General features: G+C 50.1%; 1 protein-coding gene across 3 annotated transcripts; it reads right to left on the bottom strand.

Moving 5' to 3' along the window:
* Positions 1-387: 387 nt before the first annotated feature.
* On the bottom strand, positions 388-25,401 carry SIN3A (SIN3 transcription regulator family member A). 3 transcript variants are annotated; one of them, XM_083371633.1, is made up of 22 exons: positions 25,062-25,401; positions 19,373-19,482; positions 18,708-18,929; positions 18,303-18,479; positions 17,367-17,473; positions 16,775-17,057; positions 15,303-15,551; positions 14,579-14,731; positions 13,595-13,753; positions 12,728-12,808; positions 12,221-12,339; positions 11,566-11,776; positions 10,326-10,442; positions 9,422-9,660; positions 9,003-9,186; positions 7,683-8,244; positions 7,082-7,251; positions 6,292-6,465; positions 5,204-5,296; positions 4,753-4,847; positions 3,850-4,057; positions 388-3,288 (listed from the first exon to the last, which is right to left on the bottom strand). In XM_083371633.1, the coding sequence occupies exons 3-22, from the start codon at positions 18,894-18,896 to the stop codon at positions 3,058-3,060; spliced, it is 3,801 nt and encodes a 1,266-aa protein (XP_083227759.1). In that variant the 5' UTR covers positions 18,897-18,929; positions 19,373-19,482; positions 25,062-25,401; the 3' UTR covers positions 388-3,057. The 3 variants fall into 3 exon arrangements, with proteins under 3 accessions (XP_083227759.1, XP_083227758.1, XP_083227760.1); XM_083371632.1 differs by lacking the exon at positions 19,373-19,482; XM_083371634.1 differs by lacking the exon at positions 19,373-19,482 and having other exon boundaries at positions 12,728-12,805.
* Positions 25,402-27,529: the final 2,128 nt, after the last annotated feature.

The following is a 27,529-nucleotide window of genomic DNA, read 5'->3' as shown; positions in this document are numbered from 1 at the left end:
CTTAGGTGGGTGTTTGACTTCTAGACCTGGAGCCTGGCACCATCTACCAAGCGTCCACGTGTTTGGAGGCGGGGGGAAAAACCAACAGAACCTCTTGGAGTGGACGGCCATAACAACATCAACAAACTGAAGAAATAAGCGAGCCTCTATCTCAGCAGCAGAGAGACGGGAACCAGCGCTTCCGCCATTCTTTGCAAAATCTACCGTAGCTTTTGAACCACGAGGGGAATCCGGGCCGATGCCAACCTTCTGCACACACCAGAGACGCCACATCAGAATGAAGAGATCTGACTAGGCGTCTTTGGAGATACCGTCTGTGAAGACAGCCCAGATCCTTTGTGGCTGACCAGGAGTGATCAGGAAGGACAACCCATATTGGCACACAACTAGCCCTGATAGTTTAATGGACATACTGCACTACAGTCAAGTTTACAACATCTGTATAGAAATCATCACATGAATTAGATGGCAAAAAAGGAGAAGGAAGAGAAGAAAAAGAAAGAGAAGGGAGAGGATAACAAGAAGAGGAAAGGAAAAGTAAGGGTAGAGGAAGAAGAAGAATAAGAGAAGAAGAAAAAGAAGGAAGAAGCAGCACATTATAGAATACGAAAGCCATTTTAAAATCAGAAGGAACACCTTGTGTTGCTGTTGGCACAGGCCAGGATTGCACCTTGCATCTTAGATGTCAAGACACCAGGATAATGGGAACAGGGGAGAGGGGGAAGATCAACCTTGGGAATCCTCACTAGAGAGAGATCTGGGGGGGGGGGGTTTGGTATGGTTGAAGGCGATTCTGTCCCCTCCCACACTTGGGAAATCACAATTTTTCTGCCTGGCTCAAGGAGAATCTTGGGCAAAATTCATGGAAGAAAACCAGGGCAGAAGCTGTTCGGCCAAGACCTCCTCGTTTGGACAGCCCGCCAGGGAGTGGAGGGACAGAAGCTCCAGAGAGGATTCTGAGAGTGGAGCAGAGGGAAGAAGCACACAAGCTGAGCAGGGCACGCCGCAATGGCCCCTGCCAATCCTCCCCCCAAGCCCCTTCCCAACCTCTTTTATTAACAGGGCCGGGCGGGAGCATGTGTGTGTGGGGGGGAGGTTAGTTTATTGCTGGCATACTCAAGATTTTGCTTATTGGGTTCTGGCTCGGAGGAGCTGCTGTGTTGTCTTCTTCCCTGGGGTGTTTCCCCCTCCCTGCCCTACCAACTCCACCTCCCCCCCCTCCCCCCGTTTCCAGTAGCGTGAGAGAATTCCTGCCGATGTCTTTCCTCCTTTCCGTCTGCTTGCCTTGGACCATCACAAGACTGTTCTGAGACTGCTGGACTGAGTGTGTGTGTGTGTGTGTGTGCGTGTGAGTGCGTGTTTGCACAAGCAAAAACCAACACCCCATGTGCAGGGAAGCCCATCTTTTTGAAAAGCACAAGGCCGCCAATCTTACGGCTGCTCACAAGCTGCCAGGGTCGTTTTGCCAAGACCCAGCTCAAAAGCCAAAATCCCGTCTTTCATCTCAGCCTCTTTCGATATTTCGGGACCCGTCTCCACCCAGACGCGCAGAGGAAGGCAGGTCTGTTAAATGCTGGCTTGTCACCTACAGCCTTTTATTTCCCCAATGCTGCGGAGAAATCTGCACAAAAAAGCGCAAATCCTCCTCAACGAGGGAGGCCAGCCTCAGTTTCCCCAAAGTGTGAATTGGCTGGGCTGGAAGACCTGGCAGGCAAGCCCTGTCTCTCTTTCCCAGGAAGAATTAAGATCCTTCTCCATTTATTATGATTTTTGGCTGGGGTGGTGGCGGGTTGGGTTTCATTTATTTTTACTAAAAAAAGAAAAAAAGAGAAACCTTCACACAAAGCATTACAGTGAAAACTCCCTTTGGTAGAAAGTGTAATAAAATGACTTGGCCGCCCTCGCCTGTAAAACACTACAAACCCTGAAACCATCTGGTAACTCAAAAAAGGCTAGTTAGAGTTGTACTAGCACATTAAGCACACTTATTCTTTTAATTAAAAAAAAATCGACAAATATATACATTTATTTACAAAAAAAAAAAAAACCAAAAAACCAGGAAGGGGGAGCGGAGGAGAAAGAACCGGTTTAAAATTGGTTGTGGCTGCTATTGTCAAAGCGTGCATGTGTGACTGAGCAGATTTTTGTGTGTCTGTGTGAGAGAAAGAGAGACAGAGAGAAAGAGTGTGTTTGTGTGGACAGCTGGTGCACGGCACTAAGAGCCTAGTAAAACAAGCAGGTACAAAACGTAATAATAGTCATCGTCATCGTCATCATCATCATAAAACCCAAATAAAACAAGAGTTCCACTGGCACTAGAAAGAACAGACTGATCTCAAATCGGTTTAGGGACGTCGGACGAGTCCCAGTCACAGGAACGCAACGGATGAGAAGGAAAAGTCGAAACGGCAGACCCCGCCCTCAGGCGCCGATGGGTCTGACCCACCCACCCCCTGCTCGGTCTGCAGAACTCGGAAAGCGGCGGAAAAGTTTGGCAAAAAGTCTGCCGCCGAGTCCCGTGGAGAGGAGGGACGCAGCACTTCTGATGCTCCTTCAAAGATTCTGGCTTGAAACCTCCTGTCTTTCGGGAGGCAGGCATGCCGGGGGGGGGGGGGAGGAGATGGGGAGGGGGTCATAAAGGGAGGGGGGGTGTATGCCACGCACCAAGTCTCGCCAAGCTACTGCCAGCCCCTAAAAGATCAGGGCTGTGGCGGCTGCTGCTGCTGGTGGACAGAGGCCAGGTGCGTCTCCCTCGGGCGCCTCCCGGACCTCCCGCGCCGGCCTCGGGCCCGACGTCGGCGCTCCCGGCTGCTGGACCAGCTTCGGTTCCACAAGACTGATGGGGAAACAGGCCCGGGGACGTCTCCGGTCGGAGTGAAGTGGCGGGTTGCGGAGCCGCGCGGAGGAGGGGGAAGCGGGGAAAGAGGAAGCCATCCCTCTTTTATTTGCCCCGCGCCGGCCACACGCCCTCCCGCGGGAAGGGAGGGGGGGCTGCGCTCCTGCCCTCCCCTCCAGCCAAACACGTTTCGGTTTCCCTCTTTTCCCCCCTCCCGGCGTTTAGGGCGTCTTACAGGTTGCGCTGTACTTCACGCGGTATTTGTTGATGCTCACAAAATGCAAGTCCTCGGCCTCGCAGGTGGTGGTGCAGGGCAGCAGCCCCTCCAGGGCTTCCCCCATGAGCCACTGGCTGGTCTCGGCCGCCATCTCGCGGGTGACGTGCTCTTTCGTCCACCGGTCCACCCAGGCCTGGAAACGCTGGTGCAGCCTCTTGCTGACCCGCTCGTGGGACTGTGGGAGGGGAAGGCAGTTAGGGTGGCCATCTTGGAAAAATGCCCCCCTGGATGGACACCCTGGTGGCCGGGGGGGCCTGCAAGCGGTCAGGCATGGACCAGATCCTAACTAGGGCAAGGTGTCCCTGTTCCCGCCCTGCGATGCCCGGGGCAGAGCAAGCCTTTTCTGATCGTGTGGTTGATGGTGATCATCCAAAGGGACGATCATCTTTCTGCTTCTCTTTCTTTTTTCCCTCTATCTATCCATCCATCTCCTTCCACCTTGCATTTTAAGACAAAAAACGTGGGGGCAGCACTTGCATGAGGCCTAAAACGGGGCGATTTTAAATTCCAAGGAGCCCCTTCCCCCCCCAAAGGTATGTGGGAGTAAAGAGTAAAGGGCAAGTGGTAGACATCCCCACCCCGCTCTCGTGTCTGGCTCGGATTGACCGCTGCGCATGTCAGCCCCATCCAATGGTTCTTCTCACCTCCAGCCCCCTCCCCTCAAACAACCACCTTCCCTAGATGAACCCCCCCCAAAAGAGGACCAGGCTCCCTGGCTTCCTCCTCCTGGGCCCACCTGATGGGCGCGCAGCAGGGCGGTCCTCCGGTACATGTAGTCTTCCGACTTGATGACGTAGACCATCTTGTAGGAGTTCAGCTTGAACTTGCACTCCAGCTTGTCCAAGCTCTCCACGTTCTCCAGGGGCTTCTTGCCCAGCGCCTCTTTGCCGTCCTTCTCTTGCTGCTCCCGACCTCGCTGGCACTTACGGATCTGCCGCAGGTTCCTGAGAAGCGGAGAGCCCCCGCTGGAGTTAGGGTCTGCCTGAACGCCCCACCCTCTGCCGGAGGGGGTCAAGGCTTGGCTCACGGAAGGCAGAGGGCCGTCCGGAGGCCATCCCTGGGAGCATCTGGGTGCCACGTTGAGCCCCTGAGCTACCGACTGCCCCCCCCCCCATGACGAAAGCGAAGGCTCTCTGCAGCTCAGGGTTGAGCTGTGGGATCCTCGGCGCTCTCTGAGCTTGGTGGTTTTACTGCAGAAGTTGCGTTAACGCTGACGAGCTTATCTAAAGGTCTGCGGGAGAACTGCCAAGCTTGGGCTCGGGTTCCCAAAAGCAAGACAGACAAGCTGTTTCCTTTATTATTCCTCACCCCCAAGACAGAAATCTGGCCAAACTGAATCTTTGCACACAAAGAAAAACCTAGTCTCTGGGAACTCTTGAGGAGGAGCTGTCTTCACCCGCTTTCTCAGACACCAAGTATCTAAACCGTGCTATCCCTTGCTCCTCCTCCTTGCAGCCCCTCCTCCCTCCTGGGAATCCGGACAACCTTCCACCACACTCAAAAAGCACCGAGGACTCCACCGTTTCCCTCTTCCCTCCCCAGCCCAGCAGAGCAGGGAGCACGGCTAGAAGCAAAGCATGCCTCAAAACAGCGCATGGGTGCTTCCAGTACGGGTGGAGGATGGGCTGTGTTCTCTCACCTGGGCAGAAACACCGGCTTCTGGGCCAGCTGCTCCCGCAGTTCCGGAGACGTGGAGTCAGAGTTGACATAGCGATCCACGTAATCCGTCCAACGCTGAAAAGGGAACCAAGAGACGGTCAGTCAACTCCTAAAGGGGAGGGGGGAGGGAGGGGGGAAACAGCTTTTCTGCTGTATGAGGAATTCTAACACCACCTTTATTGCAAAGTTATAGCGACAGAACCTTGCAAGTCTGAAAGCGTTTTTCCCTTCCTTTGTTTTTACTTTCCACAAAATTTGAGAAGATCCTTTCGGAGATGCTTTCCGTGCCCCTTTTTCCTTCTGGGGGCTAGTCTGTAGCTCTTCCTCCCAAGGCCATCCCTGCTGGGTTGGGCTTTGCATGTTTAAAAACACTTGCCTGACTGGGCACAAGACGACTGTAAAACCGCTAACTGACCAGGACCCCCTTTTACCTCTGCCTCAACAGGATCGTCAGAGTTCTCCTCTTCTGTATCCAGCAGTTCAATGGTTAACTGAACGTGGCCTCGGCTCTGAACGAACATCATCTACCCAGCAAAACACAGAGAGTCAAAACTGCTGGCCAAATGGTCGTTGAAAAGAAAGAAAGAAAGAAAGAAAGAAAGAAAGAAAGAAAGAAAGAAAGAAAGAAAGAAAGAAAGAAAGAAAGAAAGAAAGAAAGAAAGAAAGAAAGAAAGAAAAAAAAAAAACAGGCTCCCCCAAATCAGTGATGTGAATCACGAGCTGGCTTTGTACAGGGCACTATGAAAACAGCCGACGCTTCAGATTAGCCAAGGGTTCGGTTTGAAAAGGCAGCCAGAAGTCAGGATTGCCCCAAGCAGCCATGAATTTCATCGCTGGCACGCAGCTTCCGTCAAGAGACAGTTGCAGTATTTTACCCTGAAGGGTTTTGGCATAAGTCATAACCCACGTTAAAAGCAGAGAACAGACTGTCGGCTTAATAAAGCCAAGAGGAAAGTTGTAGTATGAGTGTTTTTGTGTGTGAGAAGCTCAGATTGATGGGAGTGGAGGGGGGGGGGGAGGGAGAGAAGAGGGCTTTGTTCACTGGGAAGAGGAAGCTGAAAAGCTTCCAGGAAAAATGGCACATCGAAAGTAGGAGGAACAGCAGATTTCTCCCAGCTTCTGCCAGTCATAAATCATTCCAAGCAACCTGGAGTCATATTTCCACCAGTGAGAAGAAAAACTGATCAAAAATCACCCCACCCTCTACCCAACTCCTGCCTTTGACGAAGCGTGCAAGTTCCCACAAAAATCTGGCGCTCTGTAATTGCTCGAGACAAGTCTGACTGCAGCTAAAGTTGCCCAGAAAATCCTTGATATCTCCTTCATTGATGCAGCCCCAAAAGTTGCATCTCTACAGGCCGCATGAAATAAAATGGACTTGGGGAATACGAAATGCATCTTTGCAGATTTGTAGGAAGACCAACCTACCCCTCCCTCCCCTCCCCTGCTTCTAATAAGCAACCCTCCCTCTCCATGCCTTTGCTCTTCCAAGGCCAGCAGGCCCAACAACCCTGGTCACCTTGAAACAGTTCTCATCCTGCATCAACTGCTCGGCTTTGCGCTGATAGGCCGTTTCCACCAGGGAGCGAGAGGGCTGTGAGGTCAGCAGCCCTCCCGTTGCACCGTTGTGGCTCTCCGACAAGTAGAGCTCAGTCACCTGCACGCAGATTTCATCACTCACTATGTGCTGGAGCTGAATTTTTTTTTAAAAAAAAGAGAGAGAAAGAACATTAAGATGCTTTTTTGGGGGGGGGAAGCTCAAGCACCAGGTGCAGGTTTCCTTCAGCCGTACAGATGCTGCGCCTGAGGCCAGCCGTGCCAGCAGGCAACATGTCTAGGCAAAACCACCTCCAATGGCTGAACTTCTAACCTCTTTCCCTCGGCCCCGGGGCCATCAGGGCAGGAAGCTGAGCAGATGCTTCCTCTGTGCCACCAACGCGGCCTTGTCCTGCCCTGCTGCTCTGCTTCCAGCAGCCAGTCTCTACAGCCATGGGGCGCAGCCCAGCAGTGGCCACGGCTTGGCTGTTGCAGGGTTGGGGAGGGCAAATGGTGCCTTCCCCCCTTAAAGGTCCTTGAAGCCATGAAGACTCCCGGCTTCTTGCTGGGGCGTCAACTTTTGAAGTTGTAGACTTATACAGACGATAAGCAGCCATCTCTGGCACTGCTTTCCCCCTTCTCTCTTTCAACTACTGTACACACATAACCCCCCCCCCCACACACACACACACACTTCTCCCTCTCTCCCTATTCCCCCTCCCCTTTCCTCTCTCCCTGCTTTCCCTCTCCTTTCCCCCCCCCCTCCGAATCACCTGTCTGACAATACTCTGGATGAGCTTGTCCATGGTGAACGCAATGTAGGCATGAATGGTGAACATGTCGCGCAGCGAGTCCTCGTACTGGGAGGAATCCATGTTGCCGTCTAGGAGATTCCGCACCATGTCCAGGAAGGCAGGGTAGTAGTCTTCCACTTCGATGTCCACTAAAATTGGGGGTGGGAGGGAGGGAGGGAAGAGGGGGCAGAAGTGGGAGAGAGGGGCAGAACAAACTCAATGGAAGGACTTGCAAGGGAAGCGCCAGCCCTGCCAGTTAGGCGAGCAGAGTTAATGGGCAAGCCAGATCCACTTAACAGCCGTGGCCAGAAAAGTCGTAAAATGGGGGCAAGCCCCACTTAACCACAGTCATTTTGGGCTCCGTGGTGGTCGTAAGTCAAGGACTACCTGTGCTTTTACTAAAAGCCTTGCAGATCACAGCGGAGGGCTTGGCTTTTGGTAAAAGCGTAGTTTTCGGCCACAGAGGGAGCCGGGGGCCTTTCTTAACTAAAGGACCAAGCCTGGGCCGGGGTGGGGGTCCACCTGCAGCGCCCTCCCCCAAGGCCGGCCAACGTCTCCCCCGCCCCAGAGCGCCACTCACGAGGGTCTTTCAAGCGTAGCTGGATGGCCGGAGTGTCGCTCTTTTCTCGTTTCACGCCCAGCACTTCCCGCTCCCATTCCCGCTCCCGACTGTCCACCTCGATCTGCCGCTCCGCCTGGCTGTAGATCCGCAACAGCCGCAGGCACAGGATCTGGTGGAGGCGCAGGAAGATGTACCAGTTGTTGTTGACGTAGAAGAGGTTGTAGGCCTCGTCCAGGCTGCGCAGCTTCTGAGCGGCGGTGCTGCTGAAGAGCAGCTTGGCTTTGGGGGAGCTGCCCCCCACCCCGTTGTGCTTCTTCACCGCCCCCGAGTTCTCGTCCACATCCATCTCCTCCTCTTCCTCCTCCTCCAGGTCAGAGAGCTCCCCTCGCTGAGCAAAAAGGAGGTCCGGGATGAAGTGGTACATGATCTGCTTGATTTTGTACTTGTCCTCTTTCTGGATGCCCGTCTGACGCTTCACGTGGTGGATGATCAAGGAGGCCGCGTCATCCAGGATCTGCTTGTCCTCGTAAGCCAGGGACAGGTGAGGGCCGGTGTTGTCTTCAGATGTTTGTTCTTGCCTCTGAAAAACCCGAGAAACAAACAAGGCTGGAAGATCTATGGAGATTTTCAGCCATCCAGGTCATCTCGTTTCTCCTTGAAGACGTTTCGCTTCTCCGCCAAGAAGCTTCTTCAGGTCTGACTTCCATCCTCCACCATCCAGTCAGAGGCGAAGAAACTTCTTGGATGAGAAGCGAAACGTGGACCGGTACCAGGCCGCAGCATGCCAGCAAACGGTCCGCACAAGCAAGGAAAGCCCCATCCGCGAGATGCAGGCAGCACACAAAACCACGCACCCTTTGGTCCGTGGAAAACCTTTCTCCACAGAACCGGTCCCTGGTAGCCAAAAGGTTGGGGACCTCTGGCTTATTGTGCCCCACTATTCTCAACTCTTGAAGCATTGACACCTTCATCTGCCTGTAGCAAATGGGAATAGGGCAGAAAGTGGGCCCTTCCTGGAGAAGAACTAAGGCTGGACACCTTTCAATAACAGATTTATCAGCCAAGGGCCAGGAATGTCATTCGAGTTCCTTCTGGAAGCACGAAGGAATGGAAAGAAGAAAAACGGAAGCTACCATTCAATCGCATAAGGAAAGTCTACTGAATTTATGATGAAGTACGAAGCCTTCAAAAAGCAGATGCCTGGAGCCCCTCCAACGAATTCTGAAGTCCTAGGAACACCGACTACTTTCTTCTTCTCAGCAAGTGGTCAGGGAGAAGCCGAAGCGGACTCCAAGAGAATGGCCTGAGCGAAGGCAGAGAAAGGCACCTCAAACGCACCTCGTCGTAAATGGTCTCAATCTCACTCAGAAGACTCTTGGATCGCAGGACCTTGGTGTCGTTCTGCTTGAAGTTGATGCCCTGATGGTCCAGGGATTTCAAATAGTATTTCTCGTTCTGTTCCCGCCACACTTTGTTGAATCCCCTCTGGGCTTCCCGCCATTCCTCTTCTTTCATTTTCAACCTAGGTCGGAAGACCAAAAAAAAAGAGGGGGCGTGAGAGAGACATCTTTGTTTAGGACCTTGGCTCTTTTATGACTTATGTACTTCAACTCCCAGTATTCCTGAGCCAGCATGGGGGAAAACTATGGCTCCTTTATGACTTGTGGAGTTCTGGGAGTTGAAGTCCACAAGTCTTCAAGGTCCCCCACCCCTGGTTTAGGACATCTGGTGGCTTGATCAGATGAGCAGATGGATACCTTTTCAACACAATGGGGACGGCGACGGCTGGATTTTTCCGAAGGCCATCGATGATGTCGGCAGCTTTGTCCGCGTATATCCTCTGCAGAGCTTTGCGGTGGATGACTTCGGAAGAGCCCCCCAAGGTGTTGTCAAGACGGTATTTGGCTTGCTCTTCCGCCGATAAGCGGGAGAGTTTCTTCTGTATCGTTTCCAAGACCCGGATGGTGGCTAGGTTGGTCTCCAAGACCACATCCAGCTGAGAAAAGGGGAGGGAAAGAAAAGCTCAGTTAGCCAGGCTAACAACGAAGTGAGCTCATAACGTTAGTTAACCTTCTGAAATGGGAAAATTCCATAGCATCGCAGGAAAAGGCTGCATTTCAGCTTCCCAAGTGGGATTTGATTTCAAATGTACAGGTAGTCCTCGATTTACCACCTCTCATTTTGTGACTGTCACTGGGAAAAGTGACTGATGACCATTTTCCCACACTTACGACCACCGCAGCATCTCCCTGGTCATGTGACCAAAGTTCAGAGGCTTGACAACTCTTATTTACGATGGGTCGCAGTGTCCCGGTGTGTGTGTGACGTGATCCCTTTTTTTGACCTCATGACAAGCAAAAGTCCATGAGGAAGCCAGCCAGATTCACTTAACGACTGTGTGACCAACTTAACAAGTGCGGTGATCCACTTGGCAAGGAAAGTCATCCGATGGGGCCAAATTCACTTAACAACGGTCTCGCTTAGCAGCAGAAATTTGCGCTCGATTGTGGTCGCTAAACCGAGGACTGATTGTAGCCGGGAGCTGTCCAATCGGGAAATGCTGCCTGGTGCCCATTCTTCCAGTTGTTAATACTCTGATTTGCCATCCGAGATGAGTCCCCTGATAACCGTACCTGGAAATTGAAGGCCTCTTTGACCTACCTCAAACCGTTCGTCCTCGCATCGGTAGATGTGCTCTTCGTACTGAGTCTTCTTCGAGCTCACAAACGTGGAATCTTCGGACCAGGATGGGAAGGAGACCCAGGTGTCGTTCAAAACCTTAGCAGGGGAGAAAGAAAGAAGACGGTTGCTGCCGACGAGATAAAACCTTATTCTGGCAGCTGTGGAAAAAGGCTGATCGGATTGCTGAGAGGACATTGCTGACTCGGTGGCCGGCTTGGTCTGAAAATCATCAGGAAATATCACAAGGGAATGGCCTGCTGTGCAAGGACGCCCCCTTGTGGGCGAAAAGGGGATTGCTACCGAGATACTACGGGAATACTATTAGCACATCCCATAGTGCAAAGGTCCCTAACCTTTTAGGCACTAGGGACCGGTTCTGTGGAGAGAGGTTCTTCCACGTACTGGAGGATGCCTGGTTTTGTGTGCTACCTGCACCCCACGGATGGGGCTTTGCTTGTTTATGTGAATCAGTTGCTGGCATGTCGCGGCCCGCTACTGGTCCACGGACTGGGTGTTGGGGACCCCTGCCCTAGTGGGCCAGGCTTTAAAAAGGGAATTTTAAGCCCAACCTGATAATGCATTCAATAAAGGCCTCATGTTATGGGTATCCCCCACTGAAGGAACTTCACATTCATAGAGAGATTTAATCCTTTTCACTGGTCATTTTTAAGTCTCTTGGGTATCCTGCTGGTCTTCTCCACGTCTTCCGTGGCTATGTTTCAGACTCCTGGCTCTGCCTTTCATCAGTTCCACTCAGTTTAGTAATGGAGCCCAGGGGATACAGGAAAAAGGCCAAGTGGTAATATCAATACAGGTAATCCTCAGCTTATGACCATTTGTTCAGCAACTGTTGAAACTTACAACGGAGCTGAACGAGGGGACCTGCGACAGGTCCTTGGGATTCTGGCCACTGAAGTGTCCTGCGATCACATGATCACAATTTCTGACACTCCCTGCCGGCTTCCCGCAAAGTCAATGGGGAAGACGGCAGGAAATCAGAAGTCTCAAGTCAAGCGAGGTCCTTGCTTAACCACACCACCAGGACTGCTGTAACATTAGTTACAGCAATTCCAGTCCCAATGGCTGTCATAAACCAAGGATTACCTGTAATTATTTGGGGGGGAGGGGGGAGGAGGGAAGAATCCCTGGAGGCCACGTCACTCTTGCTAGGTTTCAGCAGCATCCTCATCCCCAAAGGAGGGAAAGATGGCCAGCTTACCTCCCTACACAAGGGTGTCCGGCCTGTGCATTTGGGCTGCTGGTAACTTTTAGGCAAGGCTCGGTAGCTGGAGCCCAGCCGTTTGCACGAAGCATAGTCTATCTCCATCGCTATCCCCTCGGTAGCTCGCTCCTTCGGGAAGCTCTCCAGATGTGCGGATTCTTTGTAGCCCAGGAAGTTTTTAAACCAAGTGAACAACTCAGGGAATTTTCTGAAAAAGAACAAAATGAAAACTAATGCAGACAGAATACACTGGCTTAGCGTTGCCGGGGCAGGGAGATTTTTATGCTTCTTAGGAAGTTTTAAACGTTTGATGGGCTGTTAACGATCTTATACAGAGAAAGATGCAACCTCTGCCTATTTAAAACATTCCTCCCTTCCCCTTCGGTGGTGAAATTTGCTATTCTGGTACCACAGACCTCACCAATAATTGGGAAAGAAAAATCTCTACTCCTTGAACTCTGAGCTGGCTGGCAGAGGGAACAAGCATGATGCCCTCCGCTTGTGGATTTATGTATTATTTACTTATTAAATTTACCTCTTGCCCATTTTCATTATCCAAGCAACTTTAGGCAGCTTATTTTCAGTCCCCCGCTGCATGTCGTCTGGCCCACAAGGCAGCACACTAAAGGGCCAGTCAGTTAAGCCCACTTACCCCAGAAATGGAGAAACCAGCTGTACGAGCTCAGCTCGGGAAATGACCTCCTGATTGAAAATGACGAGGCAGCGGAGGAAGTTCTCGTAGGCCTCTGTGCTGCGCAGCGCCTTGCGGACCTGAACGGTGGAACCGGAAGAGAACAAGGACGAGAAAGTTGGAAAAGAGGTGGTGAGCCTCTCCCGCAAAGGAACAATTTCAACCCTCTCCCATTAGCACAATTCTAAGCTCACCAACCAACAGTCACAATGTAGGTGGGGCTGGGAAATGGGTGTATTTATTCCAGGGAGAGCCAAAGGGCAAGGAGGAAATGCATCACGACCCAAACTATATAATCCCTTGTGGACCCCAGATAAACCCCTACATGCAATAAACCGTTGAACAGCCTGAAAAACGTCATTAAAAATAAACTCAACTTCTGTCTTACAAATAATGCTCGACTTACAACAATCGAGGTAAGAATTTCTTTTGCTAAGCAAGGCAAAGGGGTCTGATCCGCGCTCTTACCTTGTCAAAGAACAGAGACTCTGTCCCATGTTTGCCAGCTTCTGCAAAGGACGGGTCCTTCAAATTAAGCTTTGGTTTCTTCTGGAGAGAGAGAGAGAGCACGCAAACAACCCCCCACCACCAAAAAAATAATAAATAAGTGACATCTACCACAACACATTTTAAATTTGCTGAGCTACCTTGTAGTTAAACAACAGGAGAGGAATAACTGCACAGTTATCAATACCACTTTGATAGGACAAGCGTTTGTTAATTAAGGCAGGCTAAAGCTGTGCCGGCTGAGGAATTCTGGGAGTTGAAGTCCGCAAGTTGTAAAGTTGCCATGGTTGGAGACCCCTGAATTAAGGGACGCGAAATCTGAATGACGGGTTACAGTTCTCTGCACCTTTTCCTTGGGAAATATGGAGTAATTAAGTAATCAATTTAAATTTAAATTATTACTCCAGACAGCCTAAACGTGGAACTAAAAAAACACTGCAGTTGTAGATCAGTTGTTCCCTACTTGACTCGGGGTTACAACTTTTTTCCCATTCCCTTTTCCAGGGGCCAGACCAGACCTGAACTATTAAGAAATTAAGTTTCTGGTGTGCCTCACGTAGCGCAGTCTATCCCACTGAAATTCTTAACTCAGTAGCGTCAGTAAAATGGGAAAGTGCTGTAGAAAATATAGCTTTATAACATTAAAGATCCCTTAGGTGTTCTTAACTAGTTCCTAAAATTAAAGCACTATATTATTAGCGGGAGAAAATCAGGGCGGAACATTAGCATGCCATATATTGTTTTTATTTGCTAAGTGCTTGTAGCCAAGTACTGTGCAACTGCCACCAGCTGCAGCCTTGAGGTGAAAGTGGTAACGGAGGTCCTCACCTTCACGGGTGGGGTGACCCCCGTGGTGGCGTGCCTCCGGATTTGGCAGCCATTCTGATTGGGCCTCTGCTGCTTGCTGTTGAGCTGGGGCTTCTTAATGGTGCCTCCGTGGTCGTTTCTCACGGACTCCACTTTCTCCGCAGTGGTCTTGCTCAAGAGCTGATCGGAAAGAAGCACAAACAAGGTTGTGTTGAGAACGTGTAAAAATGTTTCACAAGAATTAACCAGCTAAGAGGCTATGAATGCAGGCCATCCGAAAAATGATTTTTGACCCTAGGGTCACGTTCTGCTCAGGTCATATACGGATACTCCTCGAGTTACGACTGCAAAAGAGCTGGCCCATCACAGCCGTAACTTGTGGGTCCAGGTTACTTGAGGGACCGTTTCACCCCATCAGGAATGGCCTGCCCCATACGTGCCAACAGAGGCGGCCTGCTGCGGGTCCCGTCAGCCTGATTATTCCGGCTGGCCCTGGCATCCAGGAGGAGGGCCTCCTCTGCTGTGGCTGCTGCCCTCTGGAACATCCGGTCCCCCCCAACCCTCCCATCCTTTCGTAAGGCCCTAAAGACTTGGCTCTGGCCATTGGTTTGAGGCCCAATGGGGAAACAGCACAGCGGAAGTGGCTGATTGAGTAATAACAGATCCCACCCACCCACCCTCCTCCACCCCCGCCCTCCCCACATGTTCTGTGGTTTTAATTTATTTGCGTTTTAATGTAGATCTGTCTTTTATGACTGTAAGCCACCCAGTTACCTTTTGGAAAGATGAGCGGCCAATAAATTTTACCAATATACTAAAATAAAAGAAAATAAAATAAAAACAACTCGTGATGGTCTAAATAGGGCGACTCATGAGACCGACCCAATTTTACAATCTTTTTTTTTTTTGCAGCGGTCACTAAACTAAATGAACCCATGGTTGACCCGGAAGTGGGTTGCCGGGAACTGGAAGTCAATGCAAGTTGTCAGAATAGAGATCACTCACAACCGAGCTGTTTGCGTCTGGCAAGAACTGCCCAAATTCGGAGAGCAAGTCCTCCTGGTTCTTAAAGAGGCGCGCCACCTGGGCATAGACTTCCTGTTCAGTCAACGCCGGGGTGTAGTTCCCGCCGGCTTCCTTGGCATTTCGCTGCTCTTTCTGTTAGGAGACAGAGGAAGGAGGGAGGGAGGGAGGGAGGGAGGGAGGGAGGGAGGGAGGGAGGAAGGAAGGAAGGAAGGAAGGAAGGAAGGAAGGAAGGAAGGAAGGAAGGAAGGAAGGAAGGGCAACTTTAAAGGCAGCTGCCCTTCGTCCATTTCTGCTCTCTGAGCCTTAAAAAAAATATTTTTTAAAAAAATGAGGACACCCCAGCTGGAGATTTCAAAAGAAGAGCCGCTGAAAAAGACACTGGAGGCATTTTTTGCTTTGCCCCAGAGTTGTCACCAAAAAGCAGACACCGGAGAGGCAAATTACCTTTCCTTAGCTCCGCCTGCATCTATTTCAGGGGTTGTTTTTTTTTACACTTGTGGAAAAAGCTTCGCTCTTGCAGCAAACCCAGAGCAGCAAATTCCAACTATTTATCGCCAAGCAGGCATTACTCTCTGTCCCACTGCCCATCGACAAAACTCCTCCTGCTTTGCCAAAAAAACAAACTTTCTTCTGCTCAACAGCCCCCCCGCCCCCGCTCTCCGATTTCAGAGCAACCTCTGGAAGGAACAGCTGGCTGACTCACCTGATAGGTGTGGAGGATCTCCAAAAAAGCCTTGTAAATGTCCGGCTGCCCTTGGAAACGGTTCTTGATCTTGTTGACGTAGTTGATGGCGTGGTTGAACTCGACGGGCTGATTGTTCTGGAGGGACGGGGTCGTCCCCAGAGAGATTGTCACGGGCGTGTGGGGCTGGACCGGCGGAGAGCGGGGCGACGCATAGGGGGCGGGAGGGGCCTGCTGGCTGGCGGGCGTATGCGCCTGTAGCTGGGAGGGCTGGAAAAGCAGAGCCAAAGGGTTAGGGTGGCTTTGGGACGGAGGTAGGTAACTGCAGGTAGTCCCCCACTTATGACCATCTGCTTAGCATCCATTTGAAGTTACAAGGACACTTAAAAAAAACTGGCTTAGGACCAGTCCTCACATTTAAGGCCACCGCAGTACCTCCAGGGTCACGTGATCAGAATTAAGGCACTTGGCAAGCGGCATCTACAGGGAATCCTCGACTTACACCAGCTTGCTTAGCAACTGTTTGAAATTAAACTGGCACTGAAAAAGGTGACGTGAGCGGTTTTCACACCTGGGACCATTGCAGCAAGCCTATAGCCACGTGATCAGAATTCGGACACTGGGCAACTGACTCGTATTACGACAGTTGCAGTGTTCTGGGTGTGTGTGTGTGTGTGTGTGTGTGTGTGTGTGTTTGTGTGTGACCTGATCCCCTTTTGCGACCTTCTGACCAGCAAAGTCCACGGGGGAAGCCAGATTCACTTAATGACCATGTTACTGATTTAACCAGCGCAGTGATTCGCTTAACAACTGTGGCAAGAAATTGTCCTCAAACGGGGCAAGATCCACTTTAGCAAATGTCTCACTTAGCAACAGAAATCTGGGCCTCAATTGTAGTCGTAAGTTGAGGACCATCTGCATTTACGACAGTTGCAGCATCCCAGGGTCAGCCTTTTATGACCGTCCCAACCGGCTTCCGACAACCAAGCTGACGGGGGAAGATGGATTTGCTTAACGACCGTGGTGATCTGCTTAACAGAAAGGTCATAAAATTGGGTGTGGCTCACTCCAGAACCGCCCTTGCTTAGCAAAAGAAATTCTAGTTCCAACTGTGGTCGCATGCTGAGGACTTCCTGTAAATCAGGGGTGTCAAAGTCATTGCGTCACATGACGTGTCGCAACGTATCATGAGTTTTTTTTCCCCTGGCTGGAGCCAGCGGTTTGACACCCCTGCTGTAAATCTTCCAGCTATTTTGTAAACTCCGCCCTTAAATGTCATTTGTTAGGGTCTTCGCCTGTCCTTCAAGAGCACTTCCTGCTTGGGCAGCGGGTTGGACTAGATGACCTCCAAGGTCCTTTCCTTTATTCTATTCTACTTTCCATCCCATATTCCATTCTTTCGTCAGCACCTCCGATGCCCAGAAACCCTCGTGGCTTGAGTCCCTCCTTTCCCCCGTTTCTAAGCCAAGCCCGCCTACTTAGCTTGCACTGACCTTGCTGATCTTGGCGGGTGGGGGCTGCGGTGCTGGCTGCGCTGGGGTGGGAGCGGATTGTGCCGAAGGTTGAGACGGGTGCTGGGGCTGGGGCTGCGGCTGGGGCTGGAGGCCATGGGCTGGGATTTGGTGCACCTGCCCCGGGGTGGTCACGTTCACCATGTCGTTGGTCTGGACTTCGATTTTGTAGCCGGGAGGCAGGAAGGTGTTGAAACCCATGATCAAATCTGGGTGGCCTTTGAAGAGCTGGGAGACACGGCTGATCACCCCGGGAGTGTCGATGCTGCGCAGGGAGGAAAAGAAAGAGGTCAGAGACCTGCCACAAATTCCGACACGGTCAAAGACGAGACGTATTCAGATGCATCCCTTATGGCCACAAGCCCACTAGATTCTATGGTCCGCCACGGAGAAAAATAACTACAGGAAACCCTAGGCAGACATTAGTGTTTGGGGATAAGAGAGAATTATTATAAGATTGGTCAAGTTTTATGCATTAGACTACATTTATGTTCACTACTGTTCGTTAACGGTTGGATGCCCGTCCAATGAAGGAAAATAAAAACCAGCGTAGACAAGCAGCCATTCTGTATACCTTTGAGATTTAAACTCCTTCATTATGTCCAAGAAGTCATTGTAGACTTGAGGCTGGCTACCAAATTGCAGCTTCACCTGGTCAAGGTAGGAAAGAGCATCTTCCACCTGCAGCCAAAATAACTCAAGTTGAAAACACCCCTTTCCAACAACATTTCATCTCCACGCTTTCAAGAGTAAACTTAGTCCAGACAAAACACTGATAAAAGTGAACCTTATTTAAATGTTCAAAACTGAACTAAAGGCTTAAAAACATTTATGAAGCAGCAAGTTCCCAACAAATTTTAAGTAAAAGAATTGAACATCCGTGGGATCAGGAAGATTGGTTTGGCTGATAAAAAAGAAATGAGCTGTAATAAACTTAAATTTAAAAGGTTAATCTCAATTTAAGTCTATTATTAGATTAAAAGGAATGGTTCCGAGGTATGTTAATGTTCTGCTAGAGATGCACTCTCTTCAAAGCATTCAGAACTGACTTTGCTTCCAAAGCTTTAATGCTTTTTGCACTGCTCAGCACAAAGCGTTTAGGAAAATGATTAAGTGATTAAATGTTAAGCTAAATACAAAGTCTTCCAAAGCTGTTAGCAGCCAAAGCAGCCATTTCATTTTCTACACCACTGAGGACGGAAGGAGGAGTGGAGTGAATCAATGCTGCTGTGTCTTTACTGGCTTCCCACCTAAAAGTATGTAAAAGTGGAGCAGATAAACGAATAAACCAACAAATATATCCAATGTGGCTTTGTGTGTGTGTGTGGGAGGGGGAAGGATAAAACAAACTCATCAAAAAAGCACCAATAGTTCACCTGTGAACAAAAGGCACAATCGCCACACATCAAAACGCAGCTCAACAAACCTGCACAAAACCCACGGAATTTCTTTTTACGGTTGAGTTTGAAGATGCTTCACGTGCCCCTGTGGCCCCTCCGGCCAGACTCACCTTCAGCCTCTGGAACTGCTGCTGCCCCTGGACTGGCGCTGCTGGCGGAGTCGGGTGAGCGTGGCTCTGCGCCACTTGGCTCCCGTGGGGCTGGACGGGGGTGGGGTGGTGGTGCCCGCTGTGGACGGTGGCTAAGGCGGGTCCATGGCTGTTGGAACTCTGAGGAACCGTGGACACCTGGTGAGGGGGAGGGAAGAAAAGGCACAGAGGTTAGGGACCAGCAGGACCCCGCCCACGTTCACGCAAGGGCAAGGAATCCTTCTTTCAGTTGAGGCGGGAAAAAAAAAGAAATTTGGGTGACGCTATTAGCTGAACTGTCTAAAAGGATTTCTCAAAGGCAGAAGAACAAACACAACTTTTCGCTGTTGTGCAGCTCCTTCTCCCAGGAGTCACTTCAGCGCTTACCTGGTAGCTGGGAGTGACGGAGTACTGGATCCCGGTAGCGGATTGCATGGTCTCCGAAACAGATTCATATACAGGGGGGGCCGGAGCGAGCACGCGATGTTGGTGCTGGAAGGGTTCGGCGCTGCTGGCGATGCGCCTCTGCTGGGACGCATAGACGGGCGATTCCTGTTCCTCCACTCGCCGCTTCATTCTGAATTCATGCTCAGGAAAGCGCTACGAATCCTGTAGAGAGACGGAAAGAGATCAAATAGGCCTCGACTTAATGACCAGAACTGAGACCAAACTTTCTGTCACTAAGGGAGCTTTGCCACATTTTGCCACCTTTCTTTCCACAATCATTAAGTGAATCATTGCCGTTAATAGCAGTAGCACAGACTTATATACCGCTTCACAGCGCCCTCTAAACAGTTTATAGAGTCAGCATTTGGCCACCAACAATCTGGGTCCTCACTTTACTGAGCTCGGAAAGATGGAAGGCTGAGTCAACCTTGAGCCTGTCAGCATCGAACTCCTGGCTGTGGGCAGTTTGCCTACAATGCTGCATTCTAACCACTGTACCACCAGATACACAGATAGAGGATAGATAGCAATAGCACTTATATACCCCTTCACAGTGCTTTACAGCATCTTGCTCCCCCAACAATCTGGATTCTCATTTTACTGACCTCAGAAGGAAGGAAGGCTGAGTCCACCTTGAGTTGGTGAGAATCGAACTGCTGACAGTCAGCAGAATTAGCTTGTAGTCCTGCACTCTAACCACTGCGCCACCACGGCTCTTAAATCAGTAATTAGTTGAATTAGTAACACACTTGTTGAGCTCCCGCATTGACTTTGCTTGCCAGAAGGTCGCAAAAGGGGATCACCTGACCCCAGGATATTGAAACCGTCATCAATTTGAGTCAGTCGCCAAGTGGCCAAATGTTGATCATGTGACCATGGAGATGCTGCGATGATCGCTAAGTGTGCAAAATGGTCATCAATCACTTTTTTCAGCGCTGTTGTTAACTTCAAACGCTCACTAAACAAAAGGTTCTAAGTCAAGGACTACCTGGAAAGGCAATCAGCCACCCCCTCTCAACCTTAAATGATCTAAGTGAAGGGTGTCCGTCCTTTGCAACTTCTTTTAAGACCTGTGGGCTTCAACTTCCAGAATCACATATATCTCGATTGTAATCTGCAGCATCTAAGAACCCCTGTGGCTCGAGAGGCCAAACAGAAGCGAATTAAGCAATGCATCATCTTCCCTCGGCGTATTAATTCTGAAACATGTCAGGAGAGAGAGCGAGAGAGAGCCCTAATTGCATCTAAAGCGTTTATTGTACGCTTTACTGGCACCACAGTTGCGTGAATGAGTCACTTGGATTCAGCAGCAGAGAAGCATAGTAAATATCCTCTCATGCTTTGCTCCCAACGAAACACACACCTTGCGCGTGCTTTGAAGCAGCTGCTAGTGAACTGCCCACAGGATTAGGCAGAGAGAGCTGCTGCAAAGGATACTGAAGAATTAGAAACCCTTTTCTCTTTCAGAACGATGAGCAAACAAGCCTTTTGAAACCAACACCCGTCCCTCTGGCCTCCTTTAAACTCGCTTGCCAGAATAGAAATGTATTAAATGAAATGGATTTCCCCCCCCCACACCTCCCCAACTCATCCTTCACACCCTCAAATCAAATCTGTGCCCGCCGAAGTCAACATCTGCCTTTGATTACTATCAGCTTTTATTTATAGAGCAGACAAGACACTTTGGTCTAATTAACATACGTGTACCCGTGCTTAAGCCCCAGAGACGGCAGATCTGTGTTACGTGAATGACCATCCCGTTTTAAGGTTGACTGAGGTTACCCTATTTCCCTTCTTCGGCACCTAAAATGAAAGTATTTAACGAGTTAAGGTATTAGTTCCTTCTACGTGGACTGTGCTTTTTGTCTTTCTGCCGGCAGTGAAGATGAATTATACAAATGTACGGGCATTTCATTGCAATAATTGAACATGTTTAATGAGCCACCGAATACATGAAAATTAATCCGTGAAAATATCCCTGAAGAAAGCATTTCACGTCAAAAGATAAACCTTCACCACTAAGGGGGAAATTGAAGGTGCTGACACTAGAAGGTTCCCTACCGTGTTTTGACCCCCAAACCTGAGGCATATTTATTGGAATAGCAAATATATACAAACACAGGCCAAAAATTAAGGGGGGAGGGAATCCTCAATGAGGTTTGAAAGGATACACTAACATTCCACCACTTGGTGGATCTAAACATTCAAGGAGAAATGAAAGCACGGGGGAAAAAATAAATCACCTGTTCTGTTTTCAATAAAAAGTTTCAGGTCAAACTTTGATAAGGGAAGGAATGCATAATCAATAGTTAGTCCCTCCAGTGAGTTATTTCCATAGAAGATCTTTCAGTCTTTTGGACCATGGCAGAAAGAAAGTGGGAGGGACTTTATGAATTAGATTTAATTTTATTACTCGGGAAGAAAATTGTGGAAATGCACGGGAAAAGAAAGGCTAAGGGGAAAAAAGTAAAGTGTATTTCTGGTTCCGACTTCATTGTTCAAGCTTTCCATCGCTGGATTAAATCTGAACAACGATCAAGAAAGGGAAACCATTCATAAAACCTGGCTGCCCACACCAGTTCTGACATGACTCACATTTCAAACGTTCACAAGTTCTGGAACATCTTTAAGGGACAGTCTTGGATAAATCCTGACCTCAGGTACCCATAAAGGGTTCTGGGAATTGAAGTCCATACATCTTAAAGTTGCCAAGCTTTGGGGGGGGGGAAACACTAGATATATTGAACATCAGTTCCATGTATCTATTGATACAACGCATTTGGGATGCCATAAATTGGAAAAAAGCTGGATTATGACATCAATCTGTGAAATACATATTATTAATAAAGGCATGAACTAATTTTATTGTTGATGCATTAGACTGGGCGAAAAGCTCACTGAAGCAATAGCGGATCTGATACCTGACAGAATTACATTTTGTGATGTACTGGAAGGCGTAAAATATAATCCAGTAAAAATTGGAAGTTCAGAATGCAACTTTTTTTTCAAGAACTAAAAAGCTTCTGTCCAACAACTCTTCACCTGCCATAAAGTGTGTAATGTAAGTGACATCTAAGTATAGTTCCTTGAGTTTTGAGTTCGTAATTGCACAGCCTTTTTAATAAAAAAAATAAATCTGTGACTAGCATCCTATCTTTATCCCACTAAATCAACAGATTTGCATCTAAGTATTTTACACTAAACCCAAACATTGCTCGGGTCTGATTTAGTCAAACACAGCTACCGTGGTTTATAAAGCCCAGTTTGTGTTTTTAGTTCAAGATATGAATATATACATTATTAAAATTAATATACTTATGCAAACCCAACAGTTTGTCAGATGATCAAAGCCATTTTTTCTTGGTATCCAAGCAGCAAAATAAATAAAATGGAAAAAAAGAAAGAAAATGAAACTTGAGCCCCAAGGAACTATGAATACTACTGCATTTTTGGTAGTTAGCATCATGATGGCAAACCAAACATAAAGGAATATTAACATTACAAAAGACTTTGCAAATAGATCCTTGCACATTTAAGTAGCAATGCAGAATAAAACGTGAAGAAATCTCAAATTTCTCAAAGAAGAAGAAAAAATAGCTCAGTTAAAAAAACAAAAAAACAAAACTCACAATCTTATAACTGAGAGAAATGTTAGGTGCTCACTCATCCACGCTAAGCTAGCTGTCTATTTCTGACCAGGGGATTAATTAAGCTTTGCATTCCTAAAATAGGAAATAAACAAAGGGAAAAGGTTCGCTCGCCAGCCGCTTGTCCTCACAATTTCATACCGCTAACAACTATTATATTTAAACAGCCTCTCACAAAAGGCTGCGCACTGAATCATTCCATTTAAAGCACACTCAAGAGGAGACTTAATAGGAGTAAATCCCATTTTAGCACACCCTGGTGTCTGGCCGAGGACTGCCTGTTGGTGTGGCGATATGGAGCATCTGAGGACAGAAAGCCCGGCAGAGACACAAGGGAGTCAAACAAGATTCAAAGCAACGGGCTGAACAGCAAGGAGCCGATATGCAAAAGTCCACTGAGGTCTCACAAGGGTGTCCCCACACATTGCACTAAGCCAGAGCGTCTGGACTACCACCACCACCTCAAAAGATTCCTCCAGCAGACACAGGGACGCTGCATTCATCGCTTGTGCTTGCAATTCGGTGCTCAGGTTAGAACTGACCAATCCTTTCCCCTCCCTCTCCGTCAGTGATGTGCCCCCCCCAAGCATTGGATACCTGAAGAGCAGCATATAAAATGCGGCTACCAAACTAAAAACTGAAATAATCAAAGGAAGAATGGTGGATCCAGAGGCTGGATAACCCATCCATCTCTCAGTGTGTTTTAGGAGGAGTGGATTCTGGCCCTGTTGAGAGGGTGAGATCAGACTGCAGTGTTTCTCAAAGTTGGGAACTTTTAGGAGGTATGGATTTCAACTCTCAGAATTCCCCAGCCAGCTGGCAGAGAATTCTGGGAGTTGAAGTCCACAAATCTTCAAAGATGTCAAGGCTGAAAAACACTGATCTAAAAAGCATGGTATGGGTTATAAGCTCTGAGCAGTTCTGGGAATTGAACTCCTCCACAACTTGAAGATGCTGGCTGGGGAATTCTGGTCTTAAAGCCACCAACTTTAGGAAAGACCAGATTAGAGGGTCTCTTAAGATCCCGTCCATTAACAAATTGCAATAAGAAAATCCTTAGATCCCCTGCCTTGAATACCCTACATTAATTTCTCTTTGCTGCCCCAACAATTAAGGAAGTTTCTGCCCCCCCCCCCTTTTTTGCTTAGAAGCTGCATCCTTCCAGCAGGCTGGGCGTCTCTCAGCCAAGTGTGTTTGTGTTCAAAAGCATAGAAGGGATTTAGCAGGCGGTGATGGAAGTGAGGAAGCCCGGGGAGGGGGCTGGGACCGCCATACCATAAAAGAACAACACCCCCCAGCTGCAACGGGAGCTCCCCTTCCCCAAAGGGCAAGGGGGCAGATTTGGGCCCAGCAGCCTTCCTCCCACTCTCTTATTTATTTAACATAAATCTACAGAGGTCATGCAATCACTGATACAGTCTAAACGAAGCGTCAGTATATTTATCCTCAAATTACAACTGTTCATTTAGTGACCAAAATTACAACGGCACGTTAAAAAGTGACTTAGGACCTTTTTTCACACTTATGATGACCGTTGCAGCATCTCCATGGTCACGTGATCAAAATTCGGATGCTTGGCAACAGACTCACATTTATAACAGCTGCAGTGTCCCCCGGGGTTGTGTGTGTGTGTGTGTGTGTGCGCGTGTGCGTGTGTGTGTATGCACGTGTCACGTGACCCTCTTTTACAACTTTCTCACAAGCAACATCAATGGAGAAGCCAGACTCACTTAACAACCCTGTTGCTAACTTAAAGAACTGCAGTGATTCATTTAACAGCTCTGTCAAGAAAGGACGTAAAATGGGGCAAAATGTGTGTGTGTGTGTGTGTGTGTGTGTATAAATATATAAATGAACAATATAAAACATATGTGGACAATACTACATAGCAGATATTAAGTTAAAATAAAACCATAATAAAATACCAAGGAATTGGAAAGGGCCAGAGGTTGTAATTCGGTATTTAAGCAAACTGACCAGCTGTGGCTCTCCAGATGTGCTGGACTTTGGCCGCCCCCCCGAATTGGTCTAAAAGGGGGAGGAAAGGGGGGCAAGGGCGATGCTGGCGGGGGGGAGGGCTAAAGGGCCCCCCATCAAAGAACGCAGCCCCCGCCCCAAAGGCCACGGGGGGAGGGGAAGGAGGCCTCGCAGCACTCCGCAGGGAGGAACGGCGCCCCGGCTGGGGACGATGGGCTCGGGGAGCCCGCCCGCGGCGGCGGCGGCGGCGGGAGGGACCGGCTCGGCCCCGCCTCTCCGCGTCGCCGGGGAGGAGCCTGGCCGGGCCGAGGCGGAGGCCGCCACCGGAGGGGAGGGGGAAGGCATGACGGGAGGGGGCGGAGCCTGGCGGGTGGCCCGCCCCCGCGGCGGGCGAGGAGCGAAGGGGGCGGAGCCTGCAGGGACGGCGGGGGCCGCCGCGGCCGTTCGGGAGCGAGGGGGCGGAGCCGGGCAGCACCCGGAGCTGCGATTGGCAGAGAGGCGGCGGCCGGGCCCGCCCTCCCCTGCACGCTCGAGCGCGCGCGCCACACGCCTCCAGGCCCCGCCCTCTAGCCGCGCGCGCCCCCCCTCCCGCAGCCTCGACTCTCGTCACGCCGCGCGCGCTGCCCCCTCCCTCCCTCCCCGCCTCGCGCGCCCCCCCCTCACCTCTCACCTGCGTGCCGCCGCGGCCGCCGGTGAGCGCCTCGCCTCAGAGCCGGCGCGGCCAATCCTCGTCCGGGGCTCCCGTCTTTCTCCTCCGGGCGCCAGATCCCCGCGCTGAGGAAAAGGCAGAAGGCCGGGCCGAGCCTGGGCGGACGAGTTGGCGGCCAGGCAGGCCTCGGGCTCCCGTGAGGGGGCCGGGGGAATAGGAAGGGGGACCGCGGCCACAGACCAACCGTCTCAGGACGGCCGCCGCCGAGCGCTGCCCGCTTCTCTGTTCCCTGAGAAATCCCGCCCCTCCCCTGCTCCGGGGAGGCCTTCCGCGCGGCTACAGGGCGGCTCGGCTGCCACTCCGGCGCCTCGGCCAATCCCCGAGCAGCGCAGCCTCCCTTCCGCCAGCCCGATTGGCTCCCAGCTCCCAGGAAGGGGATGCCAAAGGCGGGTTGGGAGAGGGAGGGGGAGTGTAGGAAAAGGGGTGGAGAGAAGCCGAGAAAATGTCCGTATGGGACTCGGAGGGCCCGCCCTGCGCGACGTTCATTGGCTGGAGCTCCGCGGGCGCCGCCGTCCCTTGGACGAGACGCGCTGCCAGTCAGGCGAAAGGGAGGGATTTACAGAGAGCGGGCGAGGAAAGAGCCGGCTCCGCCCCTCGACGCTCTCGGCCTGTCTCCGCCCCCCTGGCTGGCGGGAGGCCCCGCCCCTTCTCCGGGGAGCCCTATTGTGGAATGTTTACATCGGCGCCGCCGCCGCTGCTGCTGCTGCCCTTGCAAAACCGCGCAGCGCCCGGGCATCGTGGCTCGCGTGCAAGCGCAGGAAGGCCCCCGGCCCCGTGCAACCACGCTGGCAAGGGAGGAGAAGGACCACAACTCGCAGCCAAAGCTTGCAATGCGAGGCGCGCTCGGTTGCAAAGCAATAAATAAATAAATAAAAACCTCTCCGCTGATGTTGCTGCAACTGCATCTCGACCCCCCCCCCACGCCCCGACACGGGAAACCCACGCAAGCCAACCTCTCTCCTTCCCGGAAGTCGAATCAAAGGGAGTACAGGCCGTCCGTTCTCGGGGGCGGAGGCAACAGGTCTCCGTGCACGTTTTGCAAGCGCCGGGCACCAATTCCCAAATGAATTCCCCCCGCCCCAATTAAAATCCGGGGCCAATCCAATTTCTGGGGGAAAAACCCCAAACCCAACAATCCCCAACTAAATAAAATTGTTGGTTGCATTGCCAAATTAGCAGGACGCTAACTGGCTCTGCCCTTCTTAAACAACCGCTCGCGCTGCGGCGAAGACCAAACGTGGCACTTGGACAGGGTTGCAGAGAGCCTAGCTAGCAGCTCTGTTTCCCTTTTAAAGCCCAATAAAGTAAACTCCTCCTTTTAAAAATAAGATAGCTTTACTCGACGGTTTACTCGAACGCCTCGGAATAAGATGATCCTAATCTGAAATAAGCACTATGCAAATCGCATGTGATGCTTCATTTTTTTTTTTTTAAAAAAAACCAATTACATGATTCAAGCAGCTTTGGGAAATGGGCTCTCTACGATGCAGACCACAAAACCCAGAACGAGTTTGTATTTCCGGGTGATTATTTACTTTTAAATGCCCAGTTTTAACGTCGGTACTTAAGCCTGAGGTCTGGTGGGAATTTTAAAGATTCCCAGCATGGATTTTCCTGGAGTCCCTTGTTTGCACTGAGCATAAATACTGCAGCATACATAAAGCTATAGAATATTTACAGTAAACTCATCTTCCAAATGTGGATATTTACATACTCCATCCACTCATGTTTAAGATAAAAAGATGCAGGAAGAACTATCTCCTTAAGACGGGAGAATTCTTGGAAAGGACAGGATAGAAAATCAGGAATCAGATTGAAAAAATGGAATGATCTGTAAAAAAAGCTGTGTTCTGCTACTGAAAAACGATATTTTATAACACAACACTTAAGTGTCTGTTTACATGTTCTACCAAGCCCCAGGTCAGCCAGGTATATTTTAACTCATCCTGCCATGTGATGGCATGGCCAGCCACGCATGGGGCAGTGTCAGTGCAAACACACAACCTGAATTACATGACTGTTTGCTATCCCGTCTCTGCCCAATTACACACTGCATTAAACTTCTGATCCTTCCAGCCCGTATCCTGGATGGCTCAGAAAGCAAGTGACACCATCCTCCTGGCGTCCGGAATAATCAAGTTAATTACAATTCAGAGTAAGAGGACAGGATGTGCTTTGGAAGGGAAGCACAACTAATTCTCAAACGCAGCTTTGGAAATGTGCAGTAAATTTATTTTTATTTATTCCACAAATTCTATGCCTGCCCAACTCACACATACCGACTCCCGAATGGCCAATTCACTTCAAAATTGCACACATCTCACTGTAAAGCAAAACAGCGGCAGGCGTCCTCACTCACAATTTCACCCTCCTCCTTTGACATCCACCTCTTTCCACGTGGCTGAAAGCTGCTATCACACCGCAGTTCA

Source organism: Vipera ursinii, assembly GCF_947247035.1.
Source record: "Vipera ursinii genome assembly, chromosome: 11".
NCBI classification, from domain to species: domain Eukaryota; kingdom Metazoa; phylum Chordata; class Lepidosauria; order Squamata; family Viperidae; genus Vipera; species Vipera ursinii.
Note: the sequence above shows the minus strand (reverse complement) of the source record. Positions and strands in the feature narration are given on the sequence as shown.